Source organism: Rhinichthys klamathensis, unplaced genomic scaffold (assembly GCF_029890125.1).
Source record: "Rhinichthys klamathensis goyatoka isolate OS25496 unplaced genomic scaffold, OSU_Roscu_1.1 h1tg000236l_1, whole genome shotgun sequence".
Taxonomy (NCBI): domain Eukaryota; kingdom Metazoa; phylum Chordata; class Actinopteri; order Cypriniformes; family Leuciscidae; genus Rhinichthys; species Rhinichthys klamathensis.
This window is the reverse complement of record NW_026606759.1, coordinates 962,063-989,841: the sequence shown is the minus strand read 5'-3', so window position 1 is coordinate 989,841 and position 27,779 is coordinate 962,063. Positions and strand designations below refer to the sequence as shown.

At 40.5% G+C, this 27,779-nt stretch overlaps 1 protein-coding gene across 1 annotated transcript in view; it reads right to left on the bottom strand.

Annotated features, from left to right (window-relative positions):
* Positions 1–23,166, bottom strand: part of LOC130099783 (fibrillin-2) — a 178,827-nt gene extending 155,661 nt beyond the window's left edge. Inside the window, exons 1-4 of the mRNA XM_056265589.1 lie at positions 23,068–23,166; positions 22,757–22,852; positions 16,647–16,742; positions 9,730–9,927 (exon numbers count right to left, since the gene is read on the bottom strand). Coding sequence (XP_056121564.1) covers positions 9,730–9,927; positions 16,647–16,742; positions 22,757–22,852; positions 23,068–23,119 — 442 coding nt within the window. The 5' untranslated portion in view covers positions 23,120–23,166. The remainder of the gene's footprint in view (positions 1–9,729; positions 9,928–16,646; positions 16,743–22,756; positions 22,853–23,067) is intronic.
* Between the last annotated feature and the right edge of the window lie 4,613 nt (positions 23,167–27,779).

The window sequence follows — 27,779 nt, the reverse complement described above, 5'->3', positions numbered from 1 at the left end:
ATAATACTGAAGAGCTTATATATGAATACAGTGATAGGCGTCATATTCCTATAGGTAGAGGATCAGCTGATAATACTGAAGAGCTTATATATGTGTACAGTGATAGGCGTCATATTCCAATAGGTAGAGGATCAGCTGATAATACTGAAGAGCTTATATATGTGTACAGTGATAGGTGTCATATTCCTATAGGTAGAGGATCTGCTGATAATACTGAAGAGCTTATATATGAATACAGTGATAGGCGTCATATTCCTATAGGTAGAGGAACAGCTGATAATACTGAAGAGCTTATATATGAATACAGTGATAGGCGTCATATTCCTATAGGTAGAGGATCAGCTGATAATACTGAAGAGCTTATATATGTGTACAGTGATAGGCGTCATATTCCTATAGGTAGAGGATCTGCTGATAATACTGAAGAGCTTATATATGAATACAGTGATAGGCGTCATATTCCTATAGGTAGAGGATCAGCTGATAATACTGAAGAGCTTATATATGTGTACAGTGATAGGCGTCATATTCCTATAGGTAGAGGATCAGCTGATAATACTGAAGAGCTTATATATGAATACAGTGATAGGCGTCATATTCCTATAGGTAGAGGATCAGCTGATAATACTGAAGAGCTTATATATGTGTACAGTGATAGGTGTCATATTCCTATAGGTAGAGGATCTGCTGATAATACTGAAGAGCTTATATATGAATACAGTGATAGGCGTCATATTCCTATAGGTAGAGGAACAGCTGATAATACTGAAGAGCTTATATATGTGTACAGTGATAGGCGTCATATTCCTATAGGTAGAGGAACAGCTGATAATACTGAAGAGCTTATATATGTGTACAGTGATAGGCGTCATATTCCTATAGGTAGAGGATCTGCTGATAATACTGAAGAGCTTATATATGTGTACAGTGATAGGCGTCATATTCCTATAGGTAGAGGAACAGCTGATAATACTGAAGAGCTTATATATGTGTACAGTGATAGGCGTCATATTCCTATAGGTAGAGGATCAGCTGATAATACTGAAGAGCTTATATATGTGTACAGTGATAGGCGTCATATTCCTATAGGTAGAGGATCAGCTGATAATACTGAAGAGCTTATATATGAATACAGTGATAGGCGTCATATTCCTATAGGTAGAGGATCAGCTGATAATACTGAAGAGCTTATATATGTGTACAGTGATAGGTGTCATATTCCTATAGGTAGAGGATCTGCTGATAATACTGAAGAGCTTATATATGTGTACAGTGATAGGCGTCATATTCCTATAGGTAGAGGAACAGCTGATAATACTGAAGAGCTTATATATGTGTACAGTGATAGGCGTCATATTCCTATAGGTAGAGGATCAGCTGATAATACTGAAGAGCTTATATATGTGTACAGTGATAGGCGTCATATTCCTATAGGTAGAGGATCAGCTGATAATACTGAAGAGCTTATATATGTGTACAGTGATAGGCGTCATATTCCTATAGGTAGAGGATCAGCTGATAATACTGAAGAGCTTATATATGTGTACAGTGATAGGCGTCATATTCCTATAGGTAGAGGATCAGCTGATAATACTGAAGAGCTTATATATGTGTACAGTGATAGGCGTCATATTCCTATAGGTAGAGGATCTGCTGATAATACTGAAGAGCTTATATATGAATACAGTGATAGGCGTCATATTCCTATAGGTAGAGGATCAGCTGATAATACTGAAGAGCTTATATATGTGTACAGTGATAGGCGTCATATTCCTATAGGTAGAGGATCAGCTGATAATACTGAAGAGCTTATATATGAATACAGTGATACACTCAAAAAAATGATATGTTGGCTTTACTTAACTTTTTTATGTAAACAGGTTCCACCGGTTCCACATAACTATGTTTCGTTAAACAAACATAATATGTTCATGTAACTTCAACATCATGGAATTTGGTCATTTTAAGCGACCCAATTAAACTCTGAGCTAATGAGTTAATTAAGTAAATAATTTAGTGATGATTGAGCATTATTGAAGACACCTGATGTTAACAAGCAGAATCTCTGAAGGAGAAAACCGGAATGTTTAAGTCACCAATATGGAGATAAGTGTGTGTTTTAGTTGGGCTCTTGACCATTAACTTATTATCTTTACATTTTGTTTGGTTGCTGTACATGAGTTATAACAGCCGGATGAACAATAAACAAAGGTCATCTGATGGTGTTGGTTATGTTTTAACATAATCATTTTTTCACAATCATTTGACCTGAGTCACTGAACTTATATTAAACTGAATTTCTGAGTTAAGTTAACCTTTCGAATAATAGCAGCATTGTCATTGTAGAGCATACTATTTTTAGACTTTCCAATGAAATTCAAATGATCAAATCAATAAATAAAAAAGAAACTTCCTAAAAACTTTTTTGAGTAGGCACACACAGACATCAAGAATCAGCCTGTGAATCTCAACAATGGTGACAATTATAAAGCATGTTGCAGTGCATTCTCGGTGCCACCAATCAAATCTCATTCATGGCTCCCATCATGCATTGCTGCATGAATAAATAATGAGCTTATGATCTGTTTGTCACCATTGCTGAGATTCATATGCTGATTCTTGATGTCTGTGTGTGCCTACTCACGATATTTTTTAAGAAGTTTATTTTTTATTTCTTGATTTGATCATTTTAATTTCATTGAAAAGGCTAAAAAAGTATGCTCTACAATGACAGTAAGGTAAACTTAACTCAGAAATTGGGTTCAATATAAGTTCAGTGATTGAGGTCAATTGTGAAATAACGATTATGTTAAAACACAACCAACACCATCAGATGACCTTTGTTTATTGTTCATCTGGCTGTTATAACTCATGTACAGCAACCAAACAATATCTAAAGTTAATAAGTTAATGGTCAAGAGCCCAACTAAAACACACACTTATCTCCATAATGGTGACTTAAACATTCCGGTTTTCTCCTTCAGAGATTCTGCTTGTTAACATCAGGTGTCTTCAATAATGCTCAATCATCACTCAATTATTCACTTAATTAACTCATTAGCTCAGAGTTTAATTGGGTCGCTTAAAATGACCAAATTCCATGATGTTGAAGTTACATGAACATATTATGTTTGTTTAACGAAACATAGTTATGTGGAACCGGTGGAACCTGTTTACATAAAAAAGTTAAGTAAAGCCAACATATCATTTTTTTGAGTGTAGGCGTCATATTCCTATAGGTAGAGGATCAGCTGATAATACTGAAGAGCTTATATATGTGTACAGTGATAGGTGTCATATTCCTATAGGTAGAGGATCTGCTGATAATACTGAAGAGCTTATATATGAATACAGTGATAGGCGTCATATTCCTATAGGTAGAGGAACAGCTGATAATACTGAAGAGCTTATATATGTGTACAGTGATAGGCGTCATATTCCTATAGGTAGAGGATCTGCTGATAATACTGAAGAGCTTATATATGTGTACAGTGATAGGCTTCATATTCCTATAGGTAGAGGATCAGCTGATAATACTGAAGAGCTTATATATGAATACAGTGATAGGCGTCATATTCCTATAGGTAGAGGATCTGCTGATAATACTGAAGAGCTTATATATGAATACAGTGATAGGCGTCATATTCCTATAGGTAGAGGATCAGCTGATAATACTGAAGAGCTTATATATGTGTACAGTGATAGGCGTCATATTCCTATAGGTAGAGGATCTGCTGATAATACTGAAGAGCTTATATATGAATACAGTGATAGGCGTCATATTCCTATAGGTAGAGGATCAGCTGATAATACTGAAGAGCTTATATATGTGTACAGTGATAGGCGTCATATTCCTATAGGTAGAGGATCAGCTGATAATACTGAAGAGCTTATATATGAATACAGTGATAGGCGTCATATTCCTATAGGTAGAGGATCAGCTGATAATACTGAAGAGCTTATATATGTGTACAGTGATAGGCGTCATATTCCTATAGGTAGAGGATCAGCTGATAATACTGAAGAGCTTATATATGAATACAGTGATAGGCGTCATATTCCTATAGGTAGAGGATCAGCTGATAATACTGAAGAGCTTATATATGTGTACAGTGATAGGTGTCATATTCCTATAGGTAGAGGATCAGCTGATAATACTGAAGAGCTTATATATGAATACAGTGATAGGCGTCATATTCCTATAGGTAGAGGAACAGCTGATAATACTGAAGAGCTTATATATGTGTACAGTGATAGGCGTCATATTCATATAGGTAGAGGATCTGCTGATAATACTGAAGAGCTTATATATGTGTACAGTGATAGGCGTCATATTCCTATAGGTAGAGGAACAGCTGATAATACTGAAGAGCTTATATATGTGTACAGTGATAGGCGTCATATTCCTATAGGTAGAGGAACAGCTGATAATACTGAAGAGCTTATATATGTGTACAGTGATAGGCGTCATATTCCTATAGGTAGAGGATCAGCTGATAATACTGAAGAGCTTATATATGTGTACAGTGATAGGCGTCATATTCCTATAGGTAGAGGATCAGCTGATAATACTGAAGAGCTTATATATGTGTACAGTGATAGGCGTCATATTCCTATAGGTAGAGGATCTGCTGATAATACTGAAGAGCTTATATATGAATACAGTGATAGGCGTCATATTCCTATAGGTAGAGGATCAGCTGATAATACTGAAGAGCTTATATATGTGTACAGTGATAGGCGTCATATTCCTATAGGTAGAGGATCAGCTGATAATACTGAAGAGCTTATATATGAATACAGTGATAGGCGTCATATTCCTATAGGTAGAGGATCAGCTGATAATACTGAAGAGCTTATATATGTGTACAGTGATAGGTGTCATATTCCTATAGGTAGAGGATCAGCTGATAATACTGAAGAGCTTATATATGAATACAGTGATAGGCGTCATATTCCTATAGGTAGAGGATCAGCTGATAATACTGAAGAGCTTATATATGTGTACAGTGATAGGCGTCATATTCCTATAGGTAGAGGATCAGCTGATAATACTGAAGAGCTTATATATGTGTACAGTGATAGGTGTCATATTCCTATAGGTAGAGGATCAGCTGATAATACTGAAGAGCTTATATATGAGTACAGTGATAGGCGTCATATTCCTATAGGTAGAGGATCTGCTGATAATACTGAAGAGCTTATATATGAATACAGTGATAGGCGTCATATTCCTATAGGTAGAGGAACAGCTGATAATACTGAAGAGCTTATATATGTGTACAGTGATAGGTGTCATATTCCTATAGGTAGAGGATCAGCTGATAATACTGAAGAGCTTATATATGTGTACAGTGATAGGCATCATATTCCTATAGGTAGAGGATCAGCTGATAATACTGAAGAGCTTATATATGTGTACAGTGATAGGCATCATATTCCTATAGGTAGAGGATCAGCTGATAATACTGAAGAGCTTATATATGTGTACAGTGATAGGCGTCATATTCCTATAGGTAGAGGATCAGCTGATAATACTGAAGAGCTTATATATGTATACAGTGATAGGCGTCATATTCCTATAGGTAGAGGATCTGCTGATAATACTCAAGAGCTTATATATGTGTACAGTGATAGGCGTTATATTCCTATAGGTAGAGGATCTGCTGATAATACTCAAGAGCTTATATATGTGTACAGTGATAGGTGTCATATTCCTATAGGTAGAGGATCTGCTGATAATACTGAAGAGCTTATATATGTGTACAGTGATAGGTGTCATATTCCTATAGGTAGAGGATCAGCTGATAATACTGAAGAGCTTATATATGTGTACAGTGATAGGCGTCATATTCCTATAGGTAGAGGATCAGCTGATAATACTGAAGAGCTTATATATGTGTACAGTGATAGGCGTCATATTCCTATAGGTAGAGGATCAGCTGATAATACTGAAGAGCTTATATATGTATACAGTGATAGGCGTCATATTCCTATAGGTAGAGGATCAGCTGATAATACTGAAGAGCTTATATATGTAACAGTGCGTATCTGTGCGTTCATTCATTCATTCATTCATTCATTCACACACACACACACAAACATGATTCACATTTAAACAGTATGCTATTTTTCCGTTTACAGACACTAATGTTATTCTATATCGCGATTAGAACAAAGCACTTGTAAGCATAAAACACTTACACTTCTCAGCTGAATCTGTTCATCCTCGAAGTGAAAATAAACCCAGTGGTAAATTGTCCCAGGTTTGTTCCTCATATAGCCGCGCAAGACGACAGTAGATTAATCTGACTAAAAAATAATGTGTGTTATCAGAGTTTATGGGCGTTAACGTGTCTCAATGTGTTGCTTCACATATTTGCGTTTGAATAGCGCGTGCTCTCCGTGGGCGTGTCACATTACCAGAGATAATCAGCTGAGAGAACGATAATGAGACGGGCTGACACGTCTCTCTTTTTATATAGATGACATAAACGGAGAATATTAATTTTAGTTTTGAATCGGATCATTTAAAAGTACAAACTCAAATGATTTAAAAGATATATTGCTTATGGCTGGGTGAATAGTATTAGCTGAGTTGTGTTGAAGATTAGAGACGTGCTCCAGAAAAAAAGTTCACGGTGACTGAGAGGCAGAAGGCACACCCTGTTTATTTTCTTTATTATTTTCTCATATTTCTTAACTCTATATGAACAGAAATGATGGTAGTACTTTAACCCTCTGGGGACCAAGGGTTTTTTGAGGCCCTTGGGATGTTTTGACATGCACTGACATTTGTGCTTTTTTCAGTTATTTATAAACATGTTAATGGCAACGGTGTAAATTCACTCTATATAGCACAAACGGGTCTACCATAATATTTGAACAACATGTATGTACATGTTTGTATTTTTGAGAGAATATTATTTATGCATGGTTATTGAAAAACTTAAAAATAAAAGTTTCTGAAATAAGGCCACAAAACACATATTGATTATTTATTCACAAGACTTTAGAAAATTGTATCACATAGCCTAGAATATTTGCTCCAAAACTATGTGAGAATCATCCTGACTACTCATTCAGATAAGTCAATAAAGTCTTTTATAATGTGTATGACGTGTTTAGTGTGAGAAAGCTTTATGCGAGGAGGCGTGATCTCTCATTAATATGTATGGCATTTCACACCTGAGAAAGACAAAGACCCTCCCCATAATGGCCCTATTAGGTGCTATCAGGCCCTTATGAGGAGCCTTGCACAAAGAATGAGGAGATTTAAAAAAGAATGGCTTTTAGATTGTTTGGATTTATTTACAACACAACATAATCCAAAGATACACAACAAAGGACTGGTTTCTGGTTAAAATTGCTTTTTAATTATATATACACTACCGTTCAAAAGTTTGGGGTCGGTACGATTTTAAATACTTTTAAAAGAATTCTCTTCTGCTAACCATGGCTGCGCTTATTTGATTAAAAATACAACAAAAATCGGTTCTAGTATTAAATATTATTCCAGTGTAAATCAGCTGTTTTCTGTGTGAATATATAGTAAAGTGTAATTTATTCCTGTGATCAAAGCTGAATTTTCAGCATCACCAGTGTCAGTGTCTTCAGTGTCAAATGATCCTTCACAAATCAGTATAATATGAGGATTTGATGCTCAAGAAACATTTATTATTATTATCAATGTTGAAACAGTTGTTGGTCTGTCAGTTGTACAGTTTTTTTTTTTTTTTTTTTAGGATTCTTTGATGAATAGGAAGTTCAAAAGACTTTTGTAACATTATAAATGTCTTTACTGTCACTTTCGATCAAATTAATTATTCCTTGATAAATAAAAGTATTGATTTCTTTCCTCCAAAAAATAAAAATAAAATTCTCACTGACCCCAAACTTTTGAACGGTAGTGTATATACACACACACACACACACACACACTGCTTAGAATAAGTGAAAACACCCATGCTAAAGTTGACTAAGAAGAGGAATAAAAAATCTTAATGCCTTAATTTAAAAAATGTGGAAAACTCTAACCTTTAGGGAAATGAATAATGTCCCTGAATTCTTTGTGAATGAATAATGTATTGCAAATAATTAAATGTTCTTCTTTAAAATACAGGGTGCATACTCTGGACACTTCTATCACACACCCTTCACCATATAGACATGGTTTTATTTCAGTTCAAAGTTAGAGTTGGAAACATCTTGAAAAGAAAATAGTCTTTTTCCATAAATGTCTTAGTTTGATCATACATATTTCAAAGTTGAGGATTCATTATTTTGATATAGCTTGCATTGGAACAAACATCTTAGTTGATTAGTTTATTGACAAAACATAAGCTTATTTGATGTCTTTATTTTGAAGCTTATTTGATGCTTATTTGATTTGAAAAACTTTATCCAAAACTAGTCAAAGAAATGTTCTTTTATTTCGTCTGTAACAGTGCGTATCTGTGCGTTCATTCATTCATTCACACACACACACACACACACACACACACACACACACACACACACACACACACACACACACACACACACACACACAGAGAAACATAATTCACATTTAAACAGTAGGATATGCTATTTGTCCGTTTACAGACACTAACGTTATTCTATATCGCGATTAGAACAAAGCACAAAACACTTACACTTCTCAGCTGAATCTGTTGCTCCTCCTCGAAGTGAAAATAAACCAGCCCTTCTGTGGTAAATGTCCCAGGATTATTCCTCATAGCCGCACAAGACGAATCTTAATCTGACTAAAAAATATTGTGTGTTTACAGCATTTGCCTGGGGGCGTTTATCTATTTTGCAAATGGCCTCAACACATTATCTTATGAATAGCGCGCTCTGCGAGTGGGTGTGAACAAATTAACGATAATGAGCTGAGACAGGAGAAACTGTACTTCTCTTTAGTTTTTGACAGATTACATTGCAGGAGAATATTTGTTTTAAATGTGAATTGTTTTATTTAAAAGTATAAATTTAAAGCGTTCTTTAGACGTATGTTTCATGTTTGTGTGATAAGTATTAGCGGAGTTTCCGTTCATTTTCCAGACATGTTTCAGAAAGATTTTTGCGGAGACAGAGTGAGCTGAAAGCGCACCCTGTTTATTTTATTTATTTTTAAAAAAACACAAGGTTTTGATGTTAATGTGAGTGTACACAAAAAAAGAAGACCCTCTATAGTTTATAATCATGTATTGATTTTATTTATATGACCATAAATGACGGAGTATTTTAAGTCTATGTTGCTGCTATGTGGAAAAAAAAACAGCAAAACGCGCGGGCGCGTTCTTGGTCCCCAGAGGGTTAAGTCTATTTTTCTGCTATGTGAAAAAAAACGAGCAAAACGCGCCGGCGCGTTTCTGGTCCCCAGAGGGTTAATGGTATTGCAGTCCTATGCTAATTTGCCCTGTTTAGTTTGCTCTTTAAGGTAGCGTGTGTGATTTCTGAGCTACCAGCACCACAAAACAGAGTTACAAAAATATATATGTTTTCGATCTGCCATTCTCATATTCCTGTTTCGACAGCACCAATCACTTATGTTTGGATAAAGTGTCAACTAAATGAATAACTCTTAGTATAAATGTATTTTTGAAAGATCACCAAAATTCAATGCTGAAAGTATAAATGCATAAAACACGTTTACAAAGCAATTGACGTTTACTGACACATCACTGTACTTTCCACGCTTTAATACTGTAATAAAGCAGTGCTGACCTTGGCAGGCTCCTGTGCGAGTGTTTGTGATGAACCCTGTGCTGCAGGACGAGCTGAGAGGAGGGCACAGCTGGCACGGGTCACCCCACGCTCGCCCCACCGTGGCACAGCACAGGGCTTTACTGCACACAAATCCCCCGCTCTGACCTGCACACTCACTGCTGAGGACCTGGGGGAAGCACGGGCCCGTTCGGTAATCTGATACAGCAATAGAAATCACAATTATCACAATCTTCAAGTCAAAAGAACAAATGATCACGTATCATTCACCAGGGAAGTAATATTATTGGACAAATACGGTTAATTTTCTCTTCATGACTTCCTGAATCTAGAAAAGCTGTGGTTGCACATGTGTGTCTGCGCTCCTGTACAGATGATGGTGAGACGGAGAGATAGCCAGCGTTAAGAAGATGCAGCCGAATGTATGCCCCAATCAGCACAAATAAAGCAAGCACATACACAACCATCTGTAAGTAATGCAGTTATTTCTTCACATAGTAATACAAATGATTTTTAATTGTTTACATTTCAGTGATTAGTATATTTCTTATAGTCATGTAAATGCAGTTACAATGTGAAAAATTGTAATGGTCCTAAAAAATAGGTGTCATTTTTTTAAAGAAAGAAAATAATTCCTTATCCATGGCAACCAATGGGACAATTATTGGAGATAGGAGCTGATATTTTGGAAGAAAAAAAGAAAAGAGAAGAAAGAAACAAAGTCCACCCATGTATTAATGGGAAGCATGAACAGAAAACATTTGTGCATTTTGAATTTGCAGACTGTTTGTTTTACCATCTCCAGAGGAATTTTAATAGCCTACATTGAACCAATGTCTGCAAAACGAACAAAGAAACATGTTCCATAAAATGATGTTTAAAGAGTCTGCGTAAAGCGGCAGCACATGGAGGCCGTCTGGAGAGAGAATGACTCGGGTAGTCTGAGCTGTCCTGTGCGCTTGACATGTGCTCTGCATTACACAACCATGAGCTTTCATTTACCGGCAGCTTCTGTGCCAAATCCTGGAGAAAAAAAAAACATTTTTGTCCTCGTTTTCTCTTTCCTTAGCATGAATACTTCTTCAAGAGTTGCAGCTAAGGTTACGATTCAACTTTAAATGGTCAGTGTTGCTCAGAATATTTTTCCATATGATACTTATTTTAATTTTCCATGTGATCCTTTACAATCACAATACAAGGCCCAAAACATCCAGCATTTCATTTTATTTCAAAACCCCTGCACTGTAAAAAAAAAAAAAAAAAAGTTGATGCCTCAAATTTTTTAGTACAATCAACTTGGATTTTCAAGTCATTTCAACTTATATTACATTAAAATGACTTAAAGGTGCCCTAGAATGTTTTCTATTATTATTTTATAATGTTTCCTGGGTTACCCTTATAATGTTAGTATGTTTTTTAGATTAAAAATAATCATAATTTAGAAATAAATGGCATTTTTCCTAGCCTGCTTTTAGCCTCTGATTTGAACACTCTGTTTGAAGGGGCGTGTCTGCTGTGGGATTCAGTGTAACCGCGGCCACTGCTGTGATTGGCTGTGGGATTCAGTGTAACCGCGGCCACTGCTGTGATTGGCTGTGGGATTCAGTGTAACCGCGGCCACTGCTGTGATTGGCTGTGGGATTCAGTGTAACCGCGGCCACTGCTGTGATTGGCTGTGGGATTCAGTGTAACCGCGGCCACTGCTGTGATTGGCTGTGGGATTCAGTGTAACCGCGGCCACTGCTGTGATTGGCTGTGGGATTCAGTGTAACCGCGGCCACTGCTGTGATTGGCTGACATGCTTGCATATGAAATAGCTACACATTACATGTGAAACTCTCTCCCGAATACTTTTACTACTGCTATTATACGTTTTTACTATAACAGCTATCAAGATTAACGAATCGTGAGATGTTTTTAAAGTATTTAGATCTATTACCATCACATAAAATGAATGAAGATCTTATCATTGCAAAGCAGTTTCTGCACTCTCTCTGCTTTCACCAATGCAAACACGATGATGTAAATACAGTAAGAGCTTCGTTGTGCAGTAACGTGCGTCATTGATTTCATAACGAGTTTGGCAAGTGTCCAGATAAACTCGCGCTGTGTGGAAAGATTGTTCTTTGATCGCTTTCTGTATATAATTTGTTCACAATTTAAATACGATTATTTTCATCCTACTAAAAGAAACGATGTGAAGCTGATATTTTAGTCACTGGCTTGACTTACTGATGCATAAACAGTATTGAACGATTTTGAGAGAAAGATTACCTGTCTGAACTTGAACAATTACACATCAGAAAGTGTTGCTTGGTAGCTCGATCCGAGGCCAGCTCTGTATTGGCCCAAGTTGAGGAAACAGGCGGTGAAATGTTTGGAAATTTCCAGAGAAAATAAAATGAACCCATTGTTTCTTCAGAGGCTCAGATGAAGGAACTAAAAAATACTTTTGTGTTCATGTGTACATCCACACTGAGCAACTGCCATGCTTCGGCTGCGCAGTTCCGCCTGGCATTGAGGGCTGGCATTATGCAAATATTTGGAGGCGTACATATTAATGATCCCGACTATTGCGTCAGAGTCGGTATTGTGTGGAGAACCGACCGTTTTTCAGGGGTGTTTTTCATAAACGTGAATTAAATGAGAACGCGAAAACAGTCCAGTTTGAGATTCACTCTATGTCATGTCCATGCACTGAACTCTTGTTATTTGACTATACCAAGGTAAATTCAATTTTGAATTATAGGTCACCTTTAAATTGAGTTAAATCTTGTATAAATTAAGTTGAAAATTGCTTACCTTATTTTGATGTGTTAAAGCAATGTAAAAACATTAAATTTTTTACAGTGTGTAAATAGAATTTCAGTTAATTTATTTGTTATGGGTTTATTCTACAATGAAACATTAATCATTAATGAGAGATGTTTATTTACATCTCATTCTCAGGAAAATACTAACACTTTCATTAATATAGATTAAAATTACAAATATGCACTCACTGTTTTTCCAAGCTGCTTTACGCATTTTATAAAATCCAGAATTTGTCTTTGTCTACATGCTCGTTATATCTCGTTGTTGCAATTCAGGACTGTTAATAATCTGGTTAACAACAGCAATTTTTTAACCAACTTTCAACCCTGAAATATAACAATTTCATCACAAAACATGTTTTGAAAGAAATATATCATGGATTATTAATAATTGTTAAATTATAAACTTGTGTATTATTCCAAGGCACGAGAAATACAATTTCACTCAGCTGTCTATTCAAATGACAAGTATATGAATCCTTAAATATGATACTGTGGTTCTTTAGGTTTAGTAACAATAATTAGCTATTGGTATTTTGCAAGGCTGTAAGCACATATTTAGAGATGGACCCTAATTGTCTACAGCTCTATTGTAAACATGATTTGCTTAACGTTCAGCGGTAACCTTGTCAAATGACATGGTAAAAAACTAAAATAATCTAAATAAATAAAAATACAAAATACATTTCCACTGAAAATTGCATCTACAAAGGGTCCAAAAAATGACACACACACACTGTCACGGTGTGGGTTTTGTGTTTTGTTCCTTGTTCTTGTCTGTCATGTGATTCCCTGTTTGTCATGTTATCCTGCCATGTGTCTTGTCTTTTGTCATGTTGTTGCTCAGTGTCCACAGGTGTTCCTCGTCTATGTCTATTAGTCTCCCCAGGTGTCTCTTATTAACCACGCCCCCTTGTTATCTTGTTTAGCTTGTTTGTCTGGGTATTTAAACCCCTGTGTTTCAGTTGTTGGCTGTCGGTTGTTGTTTAATGTTACTACTGTCTTGTTCTGAGTTCCCTGGATTTCCTGTTTGTTTCTGTTTAATTAAATGTGCTTGCGATTGGATTCACTCTCTGTTTCATCCTTGCTGCCGCGTAACAGAACAACCGACCGCCAATGAATCCAGCAGCACGGATCTCGTCTGATCTTCCCAGCATGGACCGGGAGTTTGCTGGGAAAACCGCGGCCTTAGCCCTGAACAGCCCGGATTTGTTTCAGTTTACCTGGGGGTTTGCTGCACTTGCTGCCTCATGCACCCTAGGGAATGAGGCTATAAAATTGTGTTACCGGCTGGGGGCTAAGGCGGTCAACCCTAGGGAGCTCCCCGATCTCTCTGGCCTGGATTGGAGAGAGGCACTCTCCAGTTGTCTGGAGAGCTTCAGCCCGGGGTACGCCAGGCCTTCAACACTGGTCCCAGTTCCGGTGGTTCCGAGTCCGGTGGCCCGGAGGAGGAGGAGAAAGGCCTCCTCAAAGACCGTCCAGCCAGAGACCGTCCAGCCAGAGACCGTCCAGCCAGAGACCGTCCAGCCAGAGACCGTCCAGCCAGAGACCGTCCAGCCAGAGACCGTCCAGCCAGAGACCGTCCAGCCAGAGCTTCACGTCAGCCACGTCCAGCCAGAGCTTCACGTCAGCCACATCCAGCCAGAGCTTCACGTCAGCCACGTCCAGCCAGAGCTTCACGTCAGCCACGTCCAGCCAGAGCTTCACGTCACTTCTGCCCAGCCAGAGACTGTTCACGTCACGTCTGCCCAGCCAGAGACTGTTCACGTCACGCCTGCCCAGCCAGAGACTGTTCACGTCACGTCTGCCCAGCCAGAGACTGTTCACGTCACGTCTGCCCAGCCAGAGACTGTTCACGTCACGTCTGCCCAGCCAGAGACTGTTCACGTCACGTCTGCCCAGCCAGAGACTGTTCACGTCACGTCTGCCCAGCCAGAGACTGTTCACGTCACGTCTGCCCAGCCAGAGACTGTTCACGTCACGTCTGCCCAGCCAGAGACTGTTCACGTCACGTCTGCCCAGCCAGAGACTGTTCACGTCACGTCTGCCCAGCCAGAGACTGTTCACGTCACGTCTGCCCAGCCAGAGACTGTTCACGTCACGTCTGCCCAGCCAGAGACTGATCACGCCACGCATGCGCCGCCTGAGCCCTCAGTGACCGCAACACTGGCCATTATGGCCACAGCCATGTGGTGTGTGTGGGCTACGCACACCCTTGAGCCAGAGCCCGCTGATCCTGCGCCAGAGCCCGCTGATCCTGCGCCAGAGCCCGCTGATCCTGCGCCAGAGCCCGCTGATCCTGCGCCAGAGCCCGCTGATCCTGCGCCAGTCCTGTCCAGCGCAGAGTTTCCTTCGCCGCTGGTTCTGCTTAGCTCAGGGCCCTCTTCACCGCCGTGGCCGCCCGAAGGGTCTTCACCGCCGTGGCCGCCCGAAGGGTCCTCTCCGCCGTGGCCGCCCGAAGGGTCTTCACCGCCCTGGCCGCCCGAAGGGTCTTCACCGCCGTGGCCGCCCGAAGGGTCCTCTCCGCCGTGGCCGCCCGAAGGGTCTTCACCGCCCTGGCCGCCCGAAGGGTCTTCACCGCCCTGGCCACCTGAACTGCCTGCTCCACCCTGGTCGCCTGCACAGCCTGGTCTGCCCACGCTCCATGGCCCAGGTCCACCATGTCCTGGTCCCGTTCCCCTGTGCGGGCCTGGCCCTCCATCCCTCCCCCAGACCGCCTCCGCTTCACCACCCTCCTGAACTATTGTTTTTTGTTTTTATGGGCGTCGGGAGCCGCCCATAGGGGAGGGGCTATGTCACGGTGTGGGTTTTGTGTTTTGTTCCTTGTTCTTGTCTGTCATGTGATTCCCTGTTTGTCATGTTATCCTGCCATGTGTCTTGTCTTTTGTCATGTTGTTGCTCAGTGTCCACAGGTGTTCCTCGTCTATGTCTATTAGTCTCCCCAGGTGTCTCTTATTAACCACGCCCCCTTGTTATCTTGTTTAGCTTGTTTGTCTGTGTATTTAAACCCCTGTGTTTCAGTTGTTGGCTGTCGGTTGTTGTTTAATGTTACTACTGTCTTGTTCTGAGTTCCCTGGATTTCCTGTTTGTTTCTGTTTAATTAAATGTGCTTGCGATTGGATTCACTCTCTGTTTCATCCTTGCTGCCGCGTAACACACACATGTGCAATAAGTGTATGCTGTGAGACATACACTTTAAAAGCCTGAGATTTGAAGAAAACAAACATGGCTTATTACCTGGGAGGTTTGAGGACAGACACTGGAAGCAGCACAAACTCAATAAGGGTTGTCTAATAAACCATGTCTGGAAAATGTCTCTGTCAAAGAACCAAAACTACACAGAAGATACAGTATCTGTCAATGAAACCTCACAAGAGATCATAAAGCCACAGTGGACGAGACGTGCCACCACTGCGTAAAGGGTATGGGAAGGCAAAAAAAAAAAGGGCTATGCACAATGCATCATCCAGCCTAGGGTGAATTTAGTATGTACATTAGATATGGGACAAATACATATAATGTAATTTAATGGAAAACGGCTGTATGTGAGTGGCAAGGCAGGGCTTTGAGCAGCTTCTGAAGTTGCTGACAATCAGTGTGTATTCACTCATAGAAAACAAAGGTTTGAACTTTAGGACGTTCTGTGACTGATGTGCACCTCTCAGCTACAGCACTAAAATGAACTCATTCAATATGATTTATGAAAATGAAAACAAAAAACAGACCACTAAATGTCTCACTATAAAGAATAACAAATGAACAGAGAGGATGAAGGGCAAAAGTTATTTGAAAACTTTAATTATCCATAGACATTTGACATTGACATGTTTAGCATTGAAATTTATAAGTATGTAGAAATTAACGTTAATATTAATAAATGCTGTAAGATTAATGTTCATGATGCATTAACTAATCTAACCTTATTGTACAATATTACCAAACATTCCTTACATTCTTATGTATATGTCAGGGTTTTATGATTAATTGTGCAAATTGATTTTTGTATTCATTGCCCTAACATGTTAAGTTGACAGCACTAGAGTGTGTGTGCACAAATATGCTGCTGACAGTAATAGTCACAGCTTTGTGAATGGTTGTTCTTACCTCTCTCACACAGTGGCCCAGTGAAGCCGTATACACACACGCAGAGGTTCGGTCCAATGCAGCGTCCACCATTCTGACAGGTCTTTTCACAGACAGCTGAAACAAAACCACCTGGGTTTAAATAGTGCAGTAACAGTCTGACTATCAAATGCATAACAAATCATAAGTTCACACACATTCTTCACATAAAAGCCAATATATTGGACCTGCCCTGCATGATTTGATGATGAAAGTGGGCTAAATTCTATTAGGTTTATTAGTGTTAAATGTCCTATGTGAAAAACATATGAGAAGGACACTTCAGGATAACTGAACACTGATTATGACTGGCTTACGGCTGTCGGCTGTTAACACAGTTAATGTCCAGACAGGTTTTTGTTGCTCATCTTACATTTCAAAACTTTGGCAAAAGGCCATGGCTTTAGAACCAGAATCAAAGGGGCTGTTTACACCTGGCCACTTCATGCGTTTTCTGTGATCGGATAGCTATCGATCGTGAAAAGACCAGGGCCTCGTTTATAACCGTTGCGTACGCACAAAACAGGCCCTGAAAGAGGCGTACGCCACTTCCGACGCATAAGTTGTGATTTATAAGAACAAACTTGACAGGAAAATGTGCGCACCTGCACGCAAACTCTGACCCATGCGTACGAACGTTTTGGAGATGGAGCAGTTTGGCGACACCGATGGTGAGCTGTAGTTAAATGTCTTTTTGGTCACTTTTAGACAGAAAATCTAAAGAAAATTATACATATACAGAAAGATAATACAAATATAATTTCACTCACCAAACCTACCACATGAAGCAAATATCCATCACTTCTTAAATATCCGCGCCAGCGAGTGCGTTGGGCCGTTTAGTGAATCTGACGCAGATGAAGTAAAACCGTAAATCTTCATTATGAGTCCATCATAAATACAGTGCATGTTCACAATAACAGTTTAAATAAATAAATGAATGATTTAAACTATGTTTTACTTCTGATATAAACATTTAGATTAAATATGCCATTCTCATTAATGGTGTTACACTTAAACTACATGAAATCATTACTGAGAAGTTACAACATTTTTATATTCAATAAATATAAATATTTGTTGTGGATGTGATGCTTTTGAACACTTTTCCTCTGGCATGCTGTCTGTGTTTTAATGTGTTAACTACAGAGATAATTGCTTATCATGATAATAGCAGATTGTCTGAGAAAATGGTTTCGTGCAAATAATGCACAACAAGGTCTATCTGTTTCCATTAAAAATATAAATCAATTAAAATACTATTTGCCCAGTGGAAAAGATTGAGAAAAACTTTCTCTGAAATGCATTTTGCACTATTTTATTTTATTTATTTAAAAAACAAGGGAAGGATGGGCTACTAAATGATTTTTATTAATGTAATGTGACGGCACATCCGTATTTCATATTTTCCTAATGTCTTGTACCGTTAAACATGTTATCATGTGGATGAATAATCATATGCAAATGATATGCAGATGAGGATATGCATAGTAAAACTAGGCGTTATAATCTCCATATATGGTTATTTCGGGGAGGAGACGCATGTGCGCACAATCTTCCGCTGACTGGGATTTATGAAGTGAATTCTGCGCAGGTTCTGGCGTACGCACGGTTTTATAAGTCTGAATATTTTTTTGCGTACGACATTTTTGGCTTTCGGGCGCACGTACACTTTTAGTAAGGATTCTACGCACAGTTTTATAAATGAGGCCCCAGGTGTAAATGCCCTCCGAAGCGCATTCGAGACGGGTTTGAATCCGCTCGCTCACACCACTTCAGGAGGAGGTCTGGGCCGCATTGCAGACGAAAGTGTTAATGCATCTGGTTGTTGAAACCACATATGTAAATTTTACTCCTCCCAAAAATGCTACAAAATAAATGTGTAAGAGCGTGTTATAGACTATGTCATGTTATAGTCAGATATGACACATCACGCATCACCTTAGATGAGCAGCTGAGCATCTATTCATCAAGCCAACGTGCAAACTAGCGCAAATCAAAGTGAAAGTAAGTCGCAGACACTTAACACACAATCATCTTCATTAAAAGTAAAGAAACGAAATGATCTTCTCAGGGCTGTTGCCACTCTCTCTTATTGCTGTCTTTGATTTTAGCTGATGATCAATAAAATGCAGCTCATATCTGTTGCTTTCGGTGACGTGCACTCCATAAATCTGCATATAGCGCGGGAATTGAAGATCGGATTTATATCCGTTTTGCAAAAACACATTTATATGACCAGGTGTAAATGGAATCGTTTCGATAAATCAGAAGCTATCCGATCTGAGAAAACGCATGAAGTGGCCAGGTGTAAACAGGAACAACGAGACTTTCAGCTGAGTGCCAAACAGACGAGCCAAGAGCTTTGGCCGGCCCTCTGCTGTCTATGAGCAAAGCCTTGAACTCCTACAGAAACGACTGATTCTCTGGATGATTTACATCTGCTGCAACCCTGGAGAACCTGGATGACCTGCAGAGGCCTGTGCCAATTATAGTTTATGACAGAGCAGGTGTCCCGTTTATGACGGGACACCTGCAGACCCTTCAAAACATTATTGCTAGTTTGTTAATTTTAATTTGTTCATTGTGAACATCAGCTGAACCTCAGTCTATGGAGTGAGACTATTTTACTGGACAACTTCTCAATTCAGTTGTTAACTAATTCCTAGCCAGGATGTTACTGTACAAACACCTAGATGGGGTTCTTGCTCCTGTATATAATAAAAACAAGTATCTTTGTTTAATCAAATCTTCGTTTCAAATCAAACTTGATTGAGGACAGGAATCTTGAAGCATTAGCCCCTTTAGGTAGTTATAGGAACTAGCCACCAGGTCGGTTCCCCGAGAACTAAATGTTTCCCTAGGAACGGTTTCCTGGTTGCATTCGCACCGCCAGTAGAAACTCTGAAGTGACGTAAGCCGCGGCTGCCGCGCTTGTTCTTGTGACCTTTATTTTAAAGCGTTGAGGACGCCAGAGCCTGAGCTCACAGCGCTCACATTCTCCGTGTTCATTAGTTTACGATCTGTTTAACGGTCCTGTCTAATACTAGCCTAGAAATCTAGACGCACCCTAGTGGCAGCAAAAATTATTTTGCAGCAAAGTGTGGTCTAGCAACTCTCCATAGACTTTTGAGCTGGAAAAACCAAAAACTGGTCCGGCCAATCAGATCGTGTAGAGTTGGTGGGCGGGCTTAACATAATGACGGCAGAGTTATGACGGTTCCGCGTGATTTCCATAGGAGATTTCCCTCTGCTTGAAAACAAAGAAGATGCTGCTGGCGAACAGCGGTCTTTCGAATCGGCTTTGGCCGCGACTCTGGATGACTTGGAGTTAAGAGAACGTCACTTAAGTCATTCCTAAAAAAGGAAGATGTGTTCAGAGTTTTGACGACCGGATACGGCAAAAGTTTAATATACCAACTAGCTGGTTCACTGGTGGAAAAACGCATGGGACTCACTCAGCCACAGCCGTTCGTTGCTCTGGTTGGTTGTAGCACTGTCCTATTGCGTGCCGAGGGATATTGAAAGACAACCGTTTATCCCGCCCCTCGGATTGAGGTATGCCAATTGTGAGTTCCCAGACCTAACATCTTGATGTAGGTCTGGCTTGCCAGGCTAGTCTAATACATTATTAGATATAACTGTTATACAAAGAAAGTAGACAGTATATGAAAAGGTATTAGTGTATGCCGTGTGGTTGATGTCCAGTGTTGCTTAGCAGAAATACATAATCATGTTTCTCTCAGTCTCCTCAAAGGTTAAGAGGCCCATCTATCACTGTTTTCCATGTTCGTAGAGTTAGTTTCTGCAGTCAATACTGTATATAGGCTATAATCAATGTGTTTACACAGCTTTAAAAAAAAATGGTGGGTCCTGGTGTTTCGCATGAGTTCGGCCAGTCAGTGTACACTAACGTCACTGGTAGTTCCTATAGTGCTGGTTTAGACCGACTCTGAAGTAGGAGTAATTTAGTTCCCCAAAAGAAGATCCTAGAACTAAAATAGTTAGTTTTAGTTCTGACGATTTTAACGATGCGAACACGCCAAAAAGCGGGTACTTCCGCTAATAGTTCTAGAAACTATGAAAAGGTTCCTCTAGTGCGAAAGCCCCTTGTGGCAGGGGGGGCATGGTTTAGCGAGGTCTGCAACAGGAGAGAGAGCCGGGAGACGAGCGGTGAGAAAGTGGGTTAAGGACAAATAACAAACACCTGTGTCTCGTTTCAGTAATTGGCATGGAGAGACCAGATAAAGCCACCAGGAAATGAGCAGCGAGGAGAGAGCGAGCTGGAGACTCGTGTGGTCCTGCAGTCTGCTGGAATAGTTTGAGAGGGAGAAGGCTGTAGTAAAACTACGGTGAATGCGCTACGGGCGTGCCTTTTTGTTTGGAGTTTATTTTGATGAATAAAACGCATGAGTCTCAACTACGCTGACCCTGTCCTCTTCCTTCCTTATCTTTAAACTCATTAGACCCCTTTTGTTGGAATGTGACTGAGCAAGGACTCAGGGGGCTTTCACACTGGCAGTTTAGTTGGGAACGGGGCACGGTTCGCATGAAAAATCGCTAATGTGAACGCTGTCATGGGACCCGGGTGCGCACTGGGGTACCGAACCCGAGACTACCTGGAAGAGGTGGTCTGAGTTCGGTTGCTCCCGAACCGTGCCGCGGTTCGCGTGAATGTGAAAGCAGCACGGACTCGGGTGCGCACTTGTTCAGGAAGTAAAGTAACCTGCGCATGCGTTTTAGCTTATTGTGATGTATTCAGTTAAATAAAACACTTGTAAGGGATGATAGTGTTGATGATTTACCTTGGATACGAGCGAGAGTGAGCCTGCAGTGTATTCCTGCATTGCGCGTGAAATCAGGGCAACAAATTTGAGTCCGTTTGCCAGCAGCAGAAGGCCACCTTATGCGACACACGCACAGTAAACCTGTATTGTTCACTCAACTGCGCATAATAGCAGCGAATTAATAAAAAAAAACACAATATTGACACGCGTTCTGTTTTCTATCATGCGCCGTGCACATGATACCAGGGTTCGATAGAATCAAGTTGAGTGTGAAACCAGACCAACGCTGCGGGGGGCGCCGGGAACAAACGCGCTCGGGCTCGGACCGCAGCAAACCAGCCCAGTGTAAAAGCCCCCTAAGAGGTTGGTTGATTTAGGCAAGTGGGAATATCACTGAACTGAACTCTAGCAGGACCTGGAAGCCCTTAAAGAGACCTTAGCAAAGATGTGACAAATAATTTATGGGGAATGAAAACAAGCCAATCATCATCATTTCAGAGGACACATGTCAAGGCACCTTCATTTATATAGCGCTTTTAACAATATAGATTGTTTCAAAGCAGCTTTACAGAGATAATAGGACATTAAAGTAACAGAGATTGTTTTGGCTTTACAGCAACTCTAGAATAAAGTTATTGTCCAGCTAAAGTTAGAGGAAGGAGGGAAAGAGGGCGAGGGGGAATTGCAGTAATCAAGTCGCAAGATGTCTGGGGTCTGGAACCTGAGGAGTTAAATTACCAGAAATGGGCTGATGCTGTGAACCATTAAGGAGCAGGGTCAAAGGTAGTCCAAAGAGGAACTGGTCACCTTGGGCAGTGCTTCTCAAACCTGTCATGTAAGCCCCCACCACTGTAGACACCACTGTTAGTCTCCATCTAACACACCTGATTAAACTCACCAGCTCATTAGTAGAGGCTGCAAGACTTGAATTTTGTGTATCTTACAATGGAGACAATCAAAAATGTGCAAGTAGTAGGGGTCCCAGGACAGGTTTGAGAGGCACTGCTTGATTGGTGCTTGATTGGGGAGACATCCCAAATGTTCAAGTGAAGTGAAGAAATGCTAATTGTGACGCAAGTCGAAAAAGGTCTGTGTTCTTCTTTACAAACAGTAGGTACTTCGAGACCACATGGATCAGGAGATCTCCAGAGGTTAGTGTGCGACAGATGACACTGGGTGGTTTAGTAGACTGTTTTGAAGAAACGGACAGGAATAAGTAACAACATGTTGAGTCTTGGATGTGTGCAGTTTGGAAAGGATCAAGTACTACGCAGGGCAAAGACCACAAACACAATGTATACTCACGCTGTCCACAAAAGATTCCTGTATATCCCTTTGGACAATGGCAATGGTCCTCTTCACACACTCCTCCATTCATACATCTGATATTGCACCGTTGGGCTTAAGCAAGAAAATAGGGAGGGAGAAAGAAATATTTTAGTCACAAGTGATTACAAGTTATGACTGGTTAGGTCTGTTTTACATGCCTAATGTGTACTTCACTGCTTTTTCTTCCAAAATTCAGTTTGAATAGAAATTTGTTAAATATGCAATATAATGTAGAAGAAAAAACAAACATATTCTGTACAGTAGAACACATAATATATAAAACATACATGATTTGGTGGCACAGGATGGGGCTATTTGGCCACCAGGACATGTGCACATGTTGGGTCTGGAGCAGAAACCACCACCACAGCTGTTCCGGCAAATGGCTACGATAAAGAGCATGTGGCAATATTAACAGAAAATGTCACTGGAATGAGAAACTTGAGTGTTTAAAGTGTTTTCAATGTGTGTGAATCAGCTGGTGTTTTGGTGATTGTTAGTTAGTGGATGCATGACATCAGTTCACCCCAAGTTCACACAGGTGTCTGAGCAACTACGAGTGTACAGAAATCACAAACGCAATACTGTCTTATTTTTCTTTACTTGATAAACTGTAAGAAGTTTTGTAGATGTATGACAGAAATAAAGTCAAATTGGTCAGTAATAAGTGATGCTGTAGTCATGCTGTTTGTGGAGCTGTTTAATCCTCCTCTGCTGAGATCTTGAGAGATTAAATGTCTGCTTTTGTCTTCATTCTTCAATTGATTTAATCTAAGGCTGTGGCTGGAATACTGTTGTAGTGCTTGTGTTTCTGCTCGTCGCTTCTATTTTTTCTGTTCTTGTTCCTCTTTCCTTCAGTGATTCTGCTTATAAACAGCAGGCGTTCATCACTAATGCTCAATTATCAATGAATCACTTAATTATCTCATTAACCACAACAATGTACTCTTTGCATTGTGAAAACACATGAACACTGAACAGTATTCAGTAAACATTGATGATATTGCTGTGGGATTAAAGGTTTACAATAAAAGATGCCGCTAAACGCGAAGGTTGTACTAATAACGGAAAAAGGACTAAAAACCCTGTACTCTGCTGCCAGGACACCAAGACATTAGCAGTACTATGTAAAAAAACAACGCGTCTACAGACTGAAGTGTAATACAAATGCAAATGTTGTCACCTTTTTCACATATTAACAGTTTTGTAGTTTACATGAAGACAATAACAGTATCGTTTTCAAAAGTTTGGTTTTCAGGACCCCAAAACGCCTTTTTTCATGTATATGACATGCCAGAATGAAATTGATTTATTTTTTGCTATTTTTTAGATGAAGATGAAACTCAATAAACCTTATTGGTTCTTGCTGAAGCTCAAACGTGCTGCGTAACACGAGAATGAACCTCATTGGTTCTTGCTAAAGCTCAAACGTGCTGCGTAACATGAGAATGAACCTCATTGGTTCATGCAGAAGCTCAAACGTGCTGCGTAACATGAGAATGAACCTCATTGGTTCTTGCTGAAACTCAAACGTGCTGCGTAACACGAGAATGAACCTCATTGGTTCTTGCTGAAGCTCATACGTGCTGCGTAACACGAGAATGAACCTCATTGGTTCTTGCTGAAGCTCAAACGTGCTGCGTAACACGAGAATGAACCTCATTGGTTCTTGCTGAAGCTCAAACGTGCTGCGTAACACGAGAATGAACCTCATTGGTTCTTGCAGAATCTCAAACGTGCTGCGTAACACAAGGATGAACCTCATTGGTTCTTGCTGAAGCTCAAACGTGCTGCGTAACACGAGAATGAACCTCATTGGTTCTTGCTGAAACTCAAACGTGCTGCGTAACACGAGAATGAACCTCATTGGTTCTTGCTGAAGCTCAAACGTGCTGCGTAACACGAGAATGAACCTCATTGGTTCTTGCTGAAGCTCAAACGTGCTGCTTAACACAAGAATGAACCTCATTGGTTCTTGCTGAAGCTCAAACGTGCTGCGTAACACGAGAATGAACCTCATTGGTTCTTGCTGAAGCTCAAACGTGCTGCGTAACACGAGAATGAACCTCATTGGTTCTTGCTGAAGCTCAAACGTGCTGCTTAACACAAGAATGAACCTCATTGGTTCTTGCTGAAGCTCAAACGTGCTGCTTAACACAAGAATGAACCTCATTGGTTCTTGCTGAAGCTCAAATGTGCTGCGTAACACGAGAATGAACCTCATTGGTTCTTGCTGAAGCTCAAACGTGCTGCGTAACACGAGAATGAACCTCATTGGTTCTTGCTGAAACTCAAACGTGCTGCGTAACACGAGAATGAACCTCATTGGTTCTTGCTGAAGCTCAAACGTGCTGCGTAACACGAGAATGAACCTCATTGGTTCTTGCTGAAGCTCAAACGTGCTGCTTAACACAAGAATGAACCTCATTGGTTCTTGCTGAAGCTCAAACGTGCTGCGTAACACGAGAATGAACCTCATTGGTTCTTGCTGAAGCTCAAACGTGCTGCTTAACACAAGAATGAACCTCATTGGTTCTTGCTGAAGCTCAAACGTGCTGCTTAACACAAGAATGAACCTCATTGGTTCTTGCTGAAGCTCAAATGTGCTGCGTAACACGAGAATGAACCTCATTGGTTCTTGCTGAAGCTCAAACGTGCTGCGTAACACGAGAATGAACCTCATTGGTTCTTGCTGAAGCTCAAACGTGCTGCGTAACACGAGAATGAACCTCATTGGTTCTTGCTGAAGCTCAAGCGTGCTGCTTAACACAAGAATGAACCTCATTGGTTCTTGCTGAAGCTCAAACGTGCTGCGTAACATGAGAATGAACCTCATTGGTTCTTGCTGAAGCTCAAACGTGCTGCGTAACATTAGAATGAACCTCATTGGTTCTTGCTGAAGCTCAAACGTGCTGCTTAACACGAGAATGAACCTCATTGGTTCTTGCTGAACCTCAAACGTGCTGCTTAACACGAGAATGAACCTCATTGGTTCTTGCTGAAGCTCAAACGTGCTGCGTAACACGAGAATGAACCTTATTGGTTCTTGCTGAAGCTCAAACGTGCTGCGTAACACGAGAATGAACCTCATTGGTTCTTGCTGAAGCTCAAACGTGCTGCGTAACATGAGAATGAACCTCATTGGTTCTTGCTGAAGCTCAAACGTGCTACGTAACACGAGAATGAACCTCATTGGTTCTTGCTGAAACTCAAACGTGCTGCTTAACACGAGAATGAACCTCATTGGTTCTTGCTGAAGCTCAAACGTGCTGCGTAACACGAGAATGAACCTCATTGGTTCTTGCTGAAGCTCAAACGTGCTGCGTAACACAAGGATGAACTTCATTGGTTCTTGCTGAAACTCAAACGTGCTGCTTAACACGAGAATGAACCTCATTGGTTCTTGATGAAACTCAAACGTGCTGCTTAACACGAGAATGAACCTCATTGGTTCTTGCTGAAGCTCAAACGTGCTGCGTAACACGAGAATGAACCTCATTGGTTCTTGCAGAATCTCAAACGTGCTGCGTAACATGAGAATGAACCTCATTGGTTCTTGCTGAAGCTCAAACGTGCTGCGTAACACAAGGATGAACTTCATTGGTTCTTGCTGAAGCTCAAACGTGCTGCGTAACACAAGGATGAACCTCATTGGTTCTTGCTGAAGCTCAAACGTGCTGCGTAACACAAGGATGAACTTCATTGGTTCTTGCTGAAGCTCAAACGTGCTGCGTAACATGAGAATGAACCTCATTGGTTCTTGATGAAACTCAAACGTGCTGCGTAACACGAGAATGAACCTCATTGGTTCTTGCTGAAGCTCAAACGTGCTGCGTAACACGAGAATGAACCTCATTGGTTCTTGCTGAAGATCAAACGTGCTGCGTAACACGAGAATGAACCTCATTGGTTCTTGCTGAAGATCAAACGTGCTGCGTAACACGAGAATGAACCTCATTGGTTCTTGCTGAAGCTTAAACGTGCTGCTTAACACAAGGATGAACCTCATTGGTTCTTGATGAAACTCAAACGTGCTGCGTAACACGAGAATGAACCTCATTGGTTCTTGCTGAAGCTCAAACGTGCTGCGTAACACGAGAATGAACCTCATTGGTTCTTGCTGAAACTCAAACGTGCTGCTTAACACGAGAATGAACCTCATTGGTTCTTGCTGAAACTCAAACGTGCTGCTTAACACGAGAATGAACCTCATTGGTTCTTGCTGAAGCTCAAACGTGCTGCGTAACACAAGGATGAACTTCATTGGTTCTTGCTGAAACTCAAACGTGCTGCTTAACACGAGAATGAACCTCATTGGTTCTTGATGAAACTCAAACGTGCTGCGTAACACGAGAATGAACCTCATTGGTTCTTGCTGAAGCTCAAACGTGCTGCGTAACACGAGAATGAACCTCATTGGTTCTTGCAGAATCTCAAACGTGCTGCGTAACACAAGGATGAACCTCATTGGTTCTTGCTGAAGATCAAACGTGCTGCGTAACACGAGAATGAACCTCATTGGTTCTTGCTGAAGATCAAACGTGCTGCGTAACACGAGAATGAACCTCATTGGTTCTTGCTGAAGCTCAAACGTGCTGCTTAACACAAGGATGAACCTCATTGGTTCTTGATGAAACTCAAACGTGCTGCGTAACACGAGAATGAACCTCATTGGTTCTTGCTGAAGCTCAAACGTGCTGCGTAACACGAGAATGAACCTCATTGGTTCTTGCTGAAGATCAAACGTGCTGCGTAACACGAGAATGAACCTCATTGGTTCTTGCGGAAGCTCAAACGTGCTGCGTAACACGAGAATGAACCTCATTGGTTCTTGCTGAAGCTCAAACGTGCTGCTTAACACGAGAATGAACCTCATTGGTTCTTGCTGAAGCTCAAACGTGCTGCGTAACACAAGGATGAACTTCATTGGTTCTTGCTGAAACTCAAACGTGCTGCGTAACATGAGAATGAACCTCATTGGTTCTTGCGGAAGCTCAAA